We start from the raw sequence: 12611 nt of genomic DNA, 5'->3' as shown, positions 1-12611 counted from the left end.
TCAAATAAAATACCAGCAGCCAGGACAGGAGGAAGAGCACGCGCGGAGAGCGGGTCGCCTCGACAAAAAAAGAACCCGGGTCCTTGGTCAGAGTTGAAGCGAAGGGGCCGTGGACCGGCACCGTATTCTGTCACGCCGAGCACCGGCCGGCCACGCCATTGACTGGCCGAGTTTAATTATACGACGCGACGGGAACGTGCGATGACCTGCGGTCGGCTCCCGCTTCCTCCTGCCCACCACACGCGGTTTTGGTCAGCAGTAGCAGTACGAGTACGAGGGGAGGCTGCTTGACTGCGTCTCAGTTCATCTCGTACATAAACCACGGTCTCCCTGGTCCTCTCTCCCGCGCGCGCGCTGAGGCACAGGCACCGGTGGGGGGTCGACGAACCCGGCGGCGAAGGCTCCGGCCATGGACTGGCCACTGATCGCCGGTAAGAAGAGCATGCATGTTCCTTCTCTTCTTTCTCTTCTTGCTAGAGCGCTCTCATGCCGTCCAGGCTCGTTACGCGCAACCTTGTGCTCCAATTTCGTTACTAAGAAAGAGAGGACTACTGTAGTTTGTTCCGCTGCCCATGCACAGCACCCGGGTCTGTTGTCACAGCAGCAATTTCCTCTTTCTTTGCGAGAGGATTTCCTCTTCTTTTCTACTCCTTCCGTTCGGAATTACTTCGCAGAAATGGATGTATCTAGACGTTACATCCATTTTCGCGACAAGTAATTCCGAACGGAGGGAGTACAATAATAATAACTTGCCTCATGCCTGGCCTTTTACCATTTGCGATTAGAGTGCAATTAGCCTTATTAAATCTTCTAATAAAGGGTGGAGACGCGAGTATGGTGTTTTGGATCTCAGCCTCCATGGAGGCCGGATTTTTGAAAAATTCAAAATTTTCAGTTTTAGAAAGAAAAAACTAGGATGTGGGGTGTATGTGTGTCAAATTTTAAGATGAAATAAATTGAAATGCGACCTATACGAAGAAGAAAAATTCATGGTTTGGGCGGATGAATAATACCATGTGTTTAAAAGCCCCATATTTGCTTTTTTTCTTTTCTGCACAACCCTCGTTTCAACGTATTTCGTCCTGAAAATTTACACACTTGTGCATGTCTGTATATATTTCAGCCTTCATGTATGTATGCATTTTCTTTTTCAAAATTTTCTGAAATGTAAAAATACGAATTTTCATGAATTTTGAATTTTGCATTGGGCGGCCTACATGGAGCTCAGCCTCCAAAAGCAATTTCCGACGGAGACGCGGTGTTTTTAGTAAGATGGCAAAGTCAGAGAGAAATGCGAACGGGATTTTTTTTATTTGTGAAAAAGAATCTGAATATATTTAAAAGTTAACCAGGAGTACAACGCATTCTTAGTTGATAGAAATTAAATTGAGATTTCAGGACAGTTAAATTAAATTTGCCATTGAAGCATCTTTCAAAACAGTTTTTTTTCATAATACTAATTTCCATACACGAATTGTTATCATCTTCCAAAATGTCGTTTTGGAAATGACTGATGTACAACCCGAAGGCAAGTAAACACCAAACCTGGCCAAACGGGCCAGCCCGGCCCGGCCCGTGCTAATCGTGCCTGGCCCGGCACGGCCCGCCGTGGCACGTTTAATAGTCGGGCCGTGCTGTGCCGGCCCACGGGCGCTGCTACTTGGCCGAGGCACGGCCTGGTTACTAAACGGGCCGGCTCGTGCTAATCGTGCCTGGCCCGGCACGGCCCGCCGTGGCACGTTTTATAGCCGGGCCGTGTTGTGCTGGACCACGGGCGCTAGTCCTTGGCCCAGGCACGGCCTGATTACTATACGGGCCGGCCCGTGGCACGTTTAGCAATGCTGGGTCATCTTTTTTTAGCCTATTGGGCTATATTTTAGGCCTATTGGGCTATAATTTAGGTAATGTATATAAAAAATTATGAAAAAAATAAAAATAAATAAACGGGATGTGCCGTGCCGGCCCGCGTGCCCAGCCTTCAGGCCCAGGCATGGCCCCTGGCGTGCCGCGTGCCGGGCCTGGCACGTTTAGCCCGGGCCGTGCCGTTCTTGCGTGCTACCGGGCCGGCCCAGTTAGCACGGCCGTTTGGCCAGCTATAGTAAACACCCGGCAGTTCAAGGAAAAAAAAAAGTAAACATCCGGCATCTCCACCCGACCTGACCGAAGTGACCCCCCACCCACCGTTGCCGCCTCGCCGGCGAGATGCCTGGCGCCGCCGATGGGAAGGCCCGCCCCACCTGTGCCCCACAGCCCTTAAGGAACCTCAGGGCCCTGCTCCGTCTCCAGTGAGTTCCGGCAGCCGGCGCCGGCACGTCGGATCCGAGTATCCGGCGCTGCCCGCCTCCTGCGGCGTCATGCGCAGTCCGCCCTACCGCTCCTCCGCGGCCGTATTCGGCCGATGCGCCTTTCTACGCTCAGAGCTACCAGACCCTCCCTGTAAGGTACGGCGAACCCTAGCCTAGTTGTACAGTGCAATTATTTGCTTATATATTGCGGATTGACGCGTGGTACTACACAACGCCGATTGGGGCGATTTTCTTTATTCTTGGCTGGAGAATCGTATTGTGTCGTTGACCTGCTGCTGACTCCGAGGTTGAAGAAGAACTGTAGCTCGTCCAGTTCGTATAATTAATAGAGGTGCTTGGTCTGAAAAGTCTCATATGAAAACCCAAATGACATATAAATACAAACCCAAATGAGAAATAAATACAAATAAGAGGTAGTACTTTCCCTACAGTTTCTAGAATGAGAACAAAAAGAAACATGCAGTCTGAGTTGTTATTCTTGTTTCTTTTTTATCTATACCAAATTTGAATTTAAATTCTTTCGCGATGGCAAAAGATTTGAAATCAGGAATAATTCAGAAACCCATGCAGAGCTTATGTTTAATTTTATAAGAGGAAAATTAACTCTATTTTCTTCATCCAGTTCAGATATTGCTGGGTCAAAATATTAGTAGTTGTGGGATCAAACTTAATTGACTACTCAGCTGTCCTGTATGATTGGGGCTGCAAGGGATTTTCCTTAAATGATGTTTTGGACTGGAGGAATGGCTTTGACATATTTTGAAATAAATCAAATATTTCTTATTTACTTGTATGATGTATTATGAATCTTTTGTTTTCTGGGGGGCCATATCACTAATTATAATATGCATCTAGCCCACATAGATCGGTATGTATATGACATCTCTTGGTCATTGCCTACAGGTCAGAAGCTCTTACTACTTGTTGCTGCCACCCTAGTCCTACATCATAGTACTACCACCTATGTCGCTGCGTCCTCTGGGAGCATCAGCATGGCCTGGCCTGGCTGCCCAGATAAGTGTGGCAACGTCAACATCCCGTACCCGTTTGGTACCAGAGAAGGCTGCTTTCGAGAACCCTTTAATGTCACATGCAATGAGACCGGGGCGTATCTGGCCTCAACCGAAGTTAAGGTACTGGACATCAATCTTACTGTGGGTGAGATTCGTGTTCTGAACCCACACATATCATGGGAATGCAACTACACCAACGGCACCAGTGGCAACGGTTCGGATGGCTTAAGCCTTGATCCTTTTCATAAGCTTTCCAACACCAAGAACAAGTTGATATCGATCGGTTGTGCTACACTTGGATTGATCTTAGGAGTCACCAAGGGCAAGAACCAGCTCGAGTTCCCCATTGTTAACACATGTTATTCAGTCTGCACTGATGCAAATAGCGTGGATGATAGCACAAAGTGCGTTGGTATGGGTTGCTGCCAAACCCCCTTGCCAGGAAACATTAGCTCCTTCAACACCGTATCTTCATCATTAACATTTACAAACTCTGCAAGCCAGTCTTTCAGCCCGTGCAGCTACTCCTTCGTCGCTGAGGAGGACCGGTTCAAGTTCAATCGTTCATATGTCAGTTCTACAAATTTCTTAAATAAATATACAGATGGGGTCCCTTTGGTACTTGATTGGGTTGTTGGTAATGAAAGTTGTTCGGAAGCCACCAAGATGGGATCACAGTATGCCTGCAAAGACATGAACAGCAAATGTGTCGATGTGTCCAATGGCCCTGGATACCGCTGCAACTGCTCTGAAGGTTATGAGGGCAATCCATATCTACAAGGAGGGTGCCAAGGTACATATATGTGTCTCACAGAATCAACCTACACTCTCTGGTCTATCAGCTTTATTTGTGGAATGGAATATTCTTTTTATCCATGTTGACATTCTCCTCACTTCCTTGAAATGGCAGACATCAACGAGTGTGAACCTCCAAACCAGTCCTTGTATCCTTGCCAAGGTAAATGCACAAATACCGTTGGAAACTACACCTGTTTCTGCCCATCAGGATTCAGGAGCGATGATCCAAAGAGCATACCCTGCGTTCCAGCTGACCCAAAGAAAGCTCTTAAGGTGGTCTTAGGTAATGAGATCATTAGCAATCAAAATATTTTGTACCAATTATACAAGTCTAAGTATAGTTTATATACATGTCATATGGCAAAGCAATGGGCAATATGTTGCACTGGTTTTTAGCCATATGTGGGCACTGCCGCTAGTTGAACTGATGGTAATTTACTGTCATGATTTTCAGGCATATCCTTCAGTGCCATCTTCCTCATGGTTTGTATCTTTGCTCTACGAGCTGAGTACCAGAAAAGGAAGCTTGCGAAGGAGAAGGACAAGTTCTTTGATCAGAATGGTGGTCAGATATTATATCGCCAAATTATGTCAAAACAAGTCGACACACTGAAGATATTCACTCAAGAAGATCTGAAGAAGGCTACAAACGATTTTGACAAGAGCAGAGAACTAGGCAGGGGTGGTCATGGCACTGTCTACAAGGGCATTCTGAAGGATGACAGGGTAGTGGCCGTGAAACGCTCAAAGATAATGAACGTGGCCGAAACTGACGAATTTGTGCAGGAGATTATTATACTTTCACAGACCAACCACCGGAATGTGGTCAGGCTTCTAGGGTGTTGCTTGGAGGTGGAGGTCCCCATACTGGTCTATGAATTCATCCCAAATGGCACTTTGTTTGAGTTCATCCATCGTAGCTATGGGAGTCCACCTCCCTCACTGGACACCCGTCTTAGGGTCGCTCAAGAATCTGCCGAAGCACTGGCGTATCTGCATCTATCCATGAACCACCCTATAGTGCACGGGGATGTCAAGTCTATGAACATTCTCTTGGACGACAACTACATGGCAAAGGTGACTGACTTTGGGGCATCAAGGACACTCCCCAAGGACGCGGCCCAGTTCATGACATTGGTGCAGGGCACCCTGGGTTACCTGGACCCCGAGTACCTGCAGGAGCGGCAGCTGACAGAGAAGAGCGACGTCTACAGCTTCGGGGTTGTGCTGCTGGAGCTGATCACGGGGAAGACGGCTATCTACAACGACGGGCCCAAGGAAGGTAAGAGCCTCGTGTGGTCCTTCCTGCTTGCGATGAAGGAGGATAGCCTCGAGGACATCCTGGACCCGAGCATCGTGCGTGCAGGGACGGAGACGCTGCTGGGGGAAGTGGCCGAGCTGGGGAGGATGTGCTTGGGCCCCATCGGTGAAGAGAGGCCTTCCATGACGCAGGTGGCTGACAGGCTGAAGGCTCTGCGAAGCACCTGGAGGGAAGAGCTTGTGCTGGACCGTGCTGTAACGGAACATATGGTCGTGCACATGCCACCTGCAGCAGCTCCGATGCCTTGGGATCTCGCGTCGTCGTCATCAGGAGCCCCCTCGACGGTGCCGTACATGTCCGGAATGGGCATAGAGGCGCCCAGATGATATAGTTTCATCTGAACCTTCCTTTGGAGCGGTAGTGCCAAGAGAAAGTGTGTCTTAGAGGCTTAGAGCTTCAGGGTATAATGTGCAGCAGAAATGTACAGGTAGCTGTGCTGTGTTAGGTACCAAGTACTATGTAAGTAGAAGTTTGAATTTGTTGGTCTTGTGTGTTTCTGTGTGGAGTTTTCCATGACATTTGACTTTTCAATTTGAGTGTGAAGGAACACAAAAATCCAGTTTCCAGTACGAGAATTCGCATGCAGTGTTGTTCAACTACACATTAGAATTCGTTTTGGCGGTGAGGTTAACTCGGCCGGCACTGCAGTTATCATAATTTTGAACTGGTCTACTGGAGTAATCATAAACTGCAGTCAAAGAGAGCAATTTTACTGCAATCTCCTAGAAATTGTACTCCTGCACATACTCCCTGTTTGATTAACTGGACACTGTTACTCCTCTGCTTAAAAAAATACTACCGGGCACTGAACACTGTTACTCCAGCAAGTTTACTGCATATTGAGTTTACTGTAAAAAATACTACAGCAAGGAGTAATGCATAAATTTGGAGTAAATTTGGAGTATGGAGTTGACAGTACTTCATAAAATATGGAATAATGCATAAATTTGTACTCCAGCATGTTTACTGCATACTCAGTTTAAAAATCAGTTTACTGTTAAATGACAGTAATTCAGTTTACTGTTAAAAATTGACAGCACTCCAGCAAGGAGTAATTCAGTACTTGGATTACCTTGGAACATTTCAAAAATAATTTACTGCATACTCAGTTTAAATTTCAGTTTCAAGCATACTTGGATTTACCTTGAAGCATTTGATTGTTAGATCTACTGCATACTCATCTGATCAGCAACAAGAGTACTTAGAGTACCTTGAATCATTGGACTCAGTCCAAACTCAAAATTTAGAGTACCTTTGAATCATTGGATTCATCTGATCAGCAACAAGAGTAGTACCTTGAATCATTGGACTCAGTCCAAACTCAAAATTTAGAGTACCTTTGAATCATTGGATTCATCTGATCAGCAACAAGAGTAGTACCTTGAATCATTGGACTCAGTCCAAACTCAAAATTTAACTTCTCATCTGATCAGCAACAGGAGTAAGATCAAGAACAGCAGTAAGATTAGCAGTTAGGCCAACAACAAGAGTACTGAGGAGCAGATCAACAGGGATAGGCCCACGCATTTTTACCTTGATCAACAACATCAGCAGACCAACAGCTGCAGATCAGCAGCAGCAGCACAACATCCTCTGCTTCTCATCTCCTCTGCTGTAGATCAACAGTAAGAAATTTCATTTGCATAATACGGAGAACATTCATTTGCATAATATTTATAATGGAGTATTCATATGGAGTGAACATTTTACTACAATTCGTTTGCATGATTGGAAACAGTAGAAATTTGCATATGGAGTAAACAGAAAACAGTCAACAACAGGGAATTCAAAATGCCAAAGAAGATACTCAATCAACAGTACTTATTTTGCATAATTTGCATATAGAGCGATGGTAACAAGGACATAGGATTTATCCAGGTTCAGGTTCTCTAAGGGGATAATACTACGTCATGTTTGTGTTTCATGCGTTGATGTGTAGTACAGAGTACATGTATCTATCAAGAGATTATAATATCTAATAGGCCCAGGATTACAAAACTCCTAGTCAGCTACATCGGTGGAGAGGAATCCTCCACGAATAAGGAGTCCTTGTCTTGAACGGCATGGTCTCCAAAGTCTTCTCCGTAGAGCGTCATGGCCCATTCGAAGTTGCCCAGGATGAAACCAACTAGGGGTCCTCAGCCCAGCCCACCAAGTCAGGAATTGGCATGGTGAGAAGCCCCTTGGCCGGGACAACGCCAAGTAGCCCCTGAACCGGTATTCAAGTTGGCCGAGCTGCTCGTCTACGTCGGTCGCCGGTCTTGAAGCTTGTCCAACAAAAGTCTTGCGAACATTGCCTTCATACGTCCGAGCTCCAGGTCGAAAAGCATCTGAGGTGATGTAAACCACCCTGGTCTTGGGAAATATTCTCATTTTGTTCGTCCGAGCTTCTTTTGTTTGTCCCTGTTCGCCCTCAGATCCTCGCTCCTATTTTTATTCTCATTTTCTGTTTTTCACTCGGGTCATAATGATCTTTTTTTTTTTACGAAAATCTACATGAGTTTGTTTCTATCCAATACTAGTTGTTTCTCAGTTGCGTGAAGTTACAAATTATTTTGCCCGATAGAGGAATGAAGCCTCCATCTCAAGAAAATTAAAATAGGAGCGAAGCCCCAAGTCCAAAACGTGAAGGAGGGCAAGCCAGGACCTCGTCGGAGGTGGGTAGGATTAGACAGAGCTCAAGCTCGAGACAACCTAGAGCGACGTCCCCGGGGAGGGCTCGAGTGGGGGGCTCGACGAAGATGCGGCAGGGGGAAGGAGGGGCAGAAATCACGGGTTGAGCGAGGAAGATGAACAACGTCACTCGATGGGAAGAGGAAAGAACACAAGACGTTGGATTTGAATCAAACGGTTGAGAATGAGGAAGAGCAAACCGATTTAAATGAATACAATTATCAGTCTCGTGACCTACATGTGCTCCCTTTATTTTCTTATAATAACAATACGATTTTTCTACCCCTAAAAAAAACAATACGATTTTCCGGAAAAAGGAAATATAACAATCTATGTTCGCTATCTTTCACATGGGCCCGTGCTGTAAGAATTCGCTTTCTTGCTAAAAAAAAACAAAGAATTCACTTTGGAAATGTCCGATGTACCCCCCAAGGCCCGGCCGCGTCCCAATCCCCGACCTCGCCGGCGACATGCCTGTCGCCGCCGATGGAGCTGCCTGCTCCATCTGCGCAGCACCACCAGTACGGAACCTCCACTTCCGGCGAGTTTCCGCGGCTGGAGGTCTGTCCCCTCCTACCGGCGTCGGCGCCGCGACGTTGGATCCGGGTATCTGACGCTACCCGCCTGCCCCGCAGCCGTGTTCGGCTGTCGCGCCGTGCCGTGCTCAGGGCTACCAGGCCCTGTAAGGTATGGCGAACCCTACTCGTACGGTGCAGTGATTTGCTTATCGGGGCTGGGGCGTATGGTGCGACTGGTCAGGGGCACTTGGGGCGGGTGGCATTTTTTTCCTCTGTTGATGGAGAGTTTTTCCTGTACCGATGTGATTCAAACTCGAAGCCTTAGGAGATTAGGATGAACTAGGAGTCGAAGAATACCTGTGTAGCTCGTTCAATTCGAGATTGCTCACGCTTCTTTCCTGGAGCAGAGATGTGCTATAAGCAAGCACCCAAGTGACCCATTTTGTTCACAGTAAACATTCAGTTGCATCGTGGAGGGGATTTTCAGTTTACTGCATTACATGGGAAATCAGGGGGGAAATGGGCTGGAGGTTTCACTGTGATGACATGTAGGAATCAAATTCATGGAGTGGCGGCGTGGAAGAAATAGGCTGTTTACCGATGGCAAATGACTGAAATATATTACTATATAGAAGATGAATTCTTACAATTCTTTGTTTCAAGATGTAACATCGCAACGGATAAGCAACTGATAGAGATATTCCATCCCAAAAGTTGCATATAAAGACCCAAAATGGCAAGTATGTGCAAACTGAAACAATCACTAAAAACAAGCTACTCTAAAAATGTTTTTTTTCTTCGGGTAATTACAGTAACAAGTTCTCGAATGAGAACAGAAGTAAAATGGAGTCTGCAGTAAATACTGAATGGCAGCTTCTTTTTTATCTACATCCAGCATAGATGCATAATTTGTCATGTTTTTGTGTCTTTCTTTCTTCGTACCTAGGTTAATTTTGAGCTTCAGTTCTTTTGTGGTTAATATGGACCTGAAATCAAAGAAAACCATTGATAGATATTCAAAGTTCATGTTTTACTTAGGAACATGGGCTATACCTTTGCTCTCTAAATCTGATTATGTCGGAGTAATTGGCCACGGATACCTCGAAGACGGAAAGACAATAATTCAAGACATCGGGGCTAGCAAAGCCCCTCAGTCCGACTGCCTGGCTGCTCCTGCCGGCTCCCCGTCCGACTGCTCTGCCCGGCCGGATGCCGGCTGCCGACTGTGCCGACCAGCCGGCTGCCGGCTGCCGACTGCGCCAACCAGCCGGCTGCCGACTGTAGCCCGACCCAACACCGACACGACCCCGACGAGACGGCCATACCGCGGACGAGACAACTGTACCACGACAGTGACACTTGTCCCTGGGCACTATTTATGAAGTGACCCAGGGGACAAGTGTAACACCCCACCATGCCTTGCCCATGCCACCACATAGCTTACTCTCAAAGCTAGCCATGCCTATATATATGGACGCACATCCATCCATCCAGGATGGACTCTCACGCACACACCCTCAAGCAAGCTAGCTAGCAAGAGAGCAAGCTAGCCATCTATCCATCCACTCCCACGGGCAAGTATGCCCAAGCACACCCATATGGCCAGAGGCAACGGCCACCATGCCACATACATATGCAAAGCCAGATGCCTATGGCATTGATTAGATACAGCTCCAGGAGCACTCTGTACCAGATATACATACCAGAGATATTCAGACATGCAGGAGTAGGGGTATTATCTCTCCGGAGAGCCCCGAACCTGGGTAAACTAGTGCGTGCTACTCGCATACCCGCTCCCGGGCCTATCAGCAGCAGTCTTACCCTCACACTAAGCCCTTGTGGCATCTGTCGACTCGCAAGCCCCCCGTGAGAATACCACGACAGTTGGCGCCCACCGTGGTGTGGTACTACTACTATGCTACCACGCTGCTGCTGGTTTCGCAGTCCGGGCGGGACCATTTTTCGCCTTCACCGCCGCGGCGTCGCGCCGTCTCTCCGATAGCGGTCGGGGGCTCAACATCGACATGCCCCCGGAGTGGCCGCGAGGGGCGGCGCGCCCTCGCCGTCGGCTTCGCCATCTTCGTCGTCACCGCGGCGTCGCCGTCGTCTCTCCGGTGGCGCTCGGGGCCCGACATCGACATGCCCCCGGAGTGGCCGCGAGGGGCGGCGCGCCCTCGTCGTCGGCCTCGCCTTCTTCACCACCACCGTTGCGACGCCGGCCGTCCGTCCGCGCGCGCGCTGCGCGCGGGGCCTCGCTTCAGTCGGCCGTGCCCATCCACGCACCGCTCGCGTATGCTCCCCTCCGTGTTGCGCCTTGCTTCGGCTGAAACGCATGTTCACTCCTCCACATGCCATCTTTGCGAGCTAGCTAGATGCAAGTCAAACCGTGGTCATACATCATCCATACACTACTCAAAGAACGGCGTGATTTCTTGTTGGCGCCCATACTGCACCATGCCTCGTGCATCTCCAGCCGCGCTGCGTTGACCCAGCCGGACTGCCCGACGCCTCTGCTTTCGTGGCCACACGTCCGCGCGGGCCTTCTCCTCTGCAGCTGGCGCGGCCTCCAGAGGTGCATGCGCCCGCGTGCTGCTGCTTCCCACACGCGTCTCACCCCCACACGCCGGCGCTGCTGCTTCCCACACGCGTCTCACCCCCACACGCCGGCGCTGCTCAGCCCGCGCTGCTGCCGGCCGCGGCTCTGCCTGTGCTACTCCAGCCCCTGGCTGCTGGCCCCACGCCGGCTGCAGCGCCCGGCCTGCCGCGACCCCGCCTCCGCCGGGTGCTCGGCTCACCGTCCGGCTCCCAAGCTGGCTCGCTCGCCGCCTCACCTCCGGGCGCCCGGGTGAGCCTCAGCCGGCTCCCGTTGTTCGCTGCCGCAGCCTGTCGGTGTCGTTCGGGCAGCCGAGAGAAAGAAAAATAAAAAGGGCCGAGTGAGGGAAAAGTCAAGGGCCAACTGCCCACGGCCCGGCTGAAAAAAATGAAGAGCTGTGTCCGACTGCTCAAGGCCGGCTGGGAGAAAAATAAAAGGGTCGGCTGCCCGAGATCCGGCTAAAAAAGCCAAGGGCCGACTGCCCACAGCCGGCTGGTGAAAAAAAAAGTGACCGGGTGAGATGGCCGGCTGCCCGAGAGTCGGCTGGAATAAAAGAAAAGATGAAAGAAATGTGCGTCCGGCTGCCAGATGTGCGTCCAACCGCTGGCTGCCTGGCCGGCTGCAAAAATCCCGACTAATGTGTCGGAGTCTGCTTGCCCAGCCAGCTGAAGAAGAAAAAGAAGAAGAAAAAGTAGTCGCCGGGAGATCCGGCCCGACTGCTCAGCAGTCGGCCCGAATCTCGGGGGCTACACCCAACGGGTGCGTTGACGCGCCCCCGCGAAGAAGAAGACAAAGTAGTTGCCGGAAGATCCGGCCCGACTGCTCAGCAGTCGGCCCGAATCTCGGGGGCTACACCCAGTGGGTGCGCTGGCGCGCCCCCACGGAAGATTGCAGACAAGAGAAGAGTTCTGTCCGGCTCCCAGCAGCCGGTAGAAGAGAAAAGAAAGAAAAGGGCGCTGGCAGACGCCTCGCCGCCTGGCCGGCTGTGCCAGGCCGGCTCGGCTGCGTTCTGCTTGCCGCCTGGCCGGTCAGGCCCGACCGGCTGGACCCTCCTCGAGCGCCTAGAGGCTCGAGGGCTACACCCAGCGGGTGCGCCGATGCGCTCCGCGAGCGCCGAGCCGCGCCGGCTGTCTTCGACGACCTCCGCCTCGGCTACACGAAAATCAATGTGAGCTCCTCACCCGCATATTTTTGCATCACGAGAGCACGGATAACCTTGAGCGATGCTCGGGGGCTGGCCGCTTGGCCTGAGACGTTAGTTCCCGCAGACGGCTTAGTAGCGTGCGCGGTACCAAAGGCCCACTCTTAGTCATAGACCGCAGAGCGGCTGTCCGGCTAGCAAGAGTGAACGCTGGAGGCCACCCACGCGAAAGACGTCTGGGAAGAAAA

The 12611-nt window shown here is 50.1% G+C and overlaps 1 protein-coding gene across 3 annotated transcripts; it reads left to right on the top strand.

Annotated features, from left to right (window-relative positions):
- The first annotated feature begins 324 nt into the window (after positions 1-324).
- Positions 325-6013, top strand: LOC109732935 (putative wall-associated receptor kinase-like 16). 3 transcript variants are annotated; one of them, XM_020292140.4, is made up of 4 exons: positions 325-431; positions 3210-4112; positions 4230-4400; positions 4572-6013. In XM_020292140.4, the coding sequence occupies exons 1-4, from the start codon at positions 410-412 to the stop codon at positions 5762-5764; spliced, it is 2289 nt and encodes a 762-aa protein (XP_020147729.1). In that variant the 5' UTR covers positions 325-409; the 3' UTR covers positions 5765-6013. The 3 variants fall into 3 exon arrangements, with proteins under 3 accessions (XP_020147729.1, XP_020147730.1, XP_020147728.1); XM_020292141.4 differs by lacking the exon at positions 325-431 and adding an exon at positions 2127-2441; XM_020292139.4 differs by lacking the exon at positions 325-431 and adding an exon at positions 2139-2436.
- Positions 6014-12611: the final 6598 nt, after the last annotated feature.

Source organism: Aegilops tauschii, chromosome 7, assembly GCF_002575655.3.
Source record: "Aegilops tauschii subsp. strangulata cultivar AL8/78 chromosome 7, Aet v6.0, whole genome shotgun sequence".
NCBI classification, from domain to species: domain Eukaryota; kingdom Viridiplantae; phylum Streptophyta; class Magnoliopsida; order Poales; family Poaceae; genus Aegilops; species Aegilops tauschii.
Note: the sequence above shows the minus strand (reverse complement) of the source record. Positions and strands in the feature narration are given on the sequence as shown.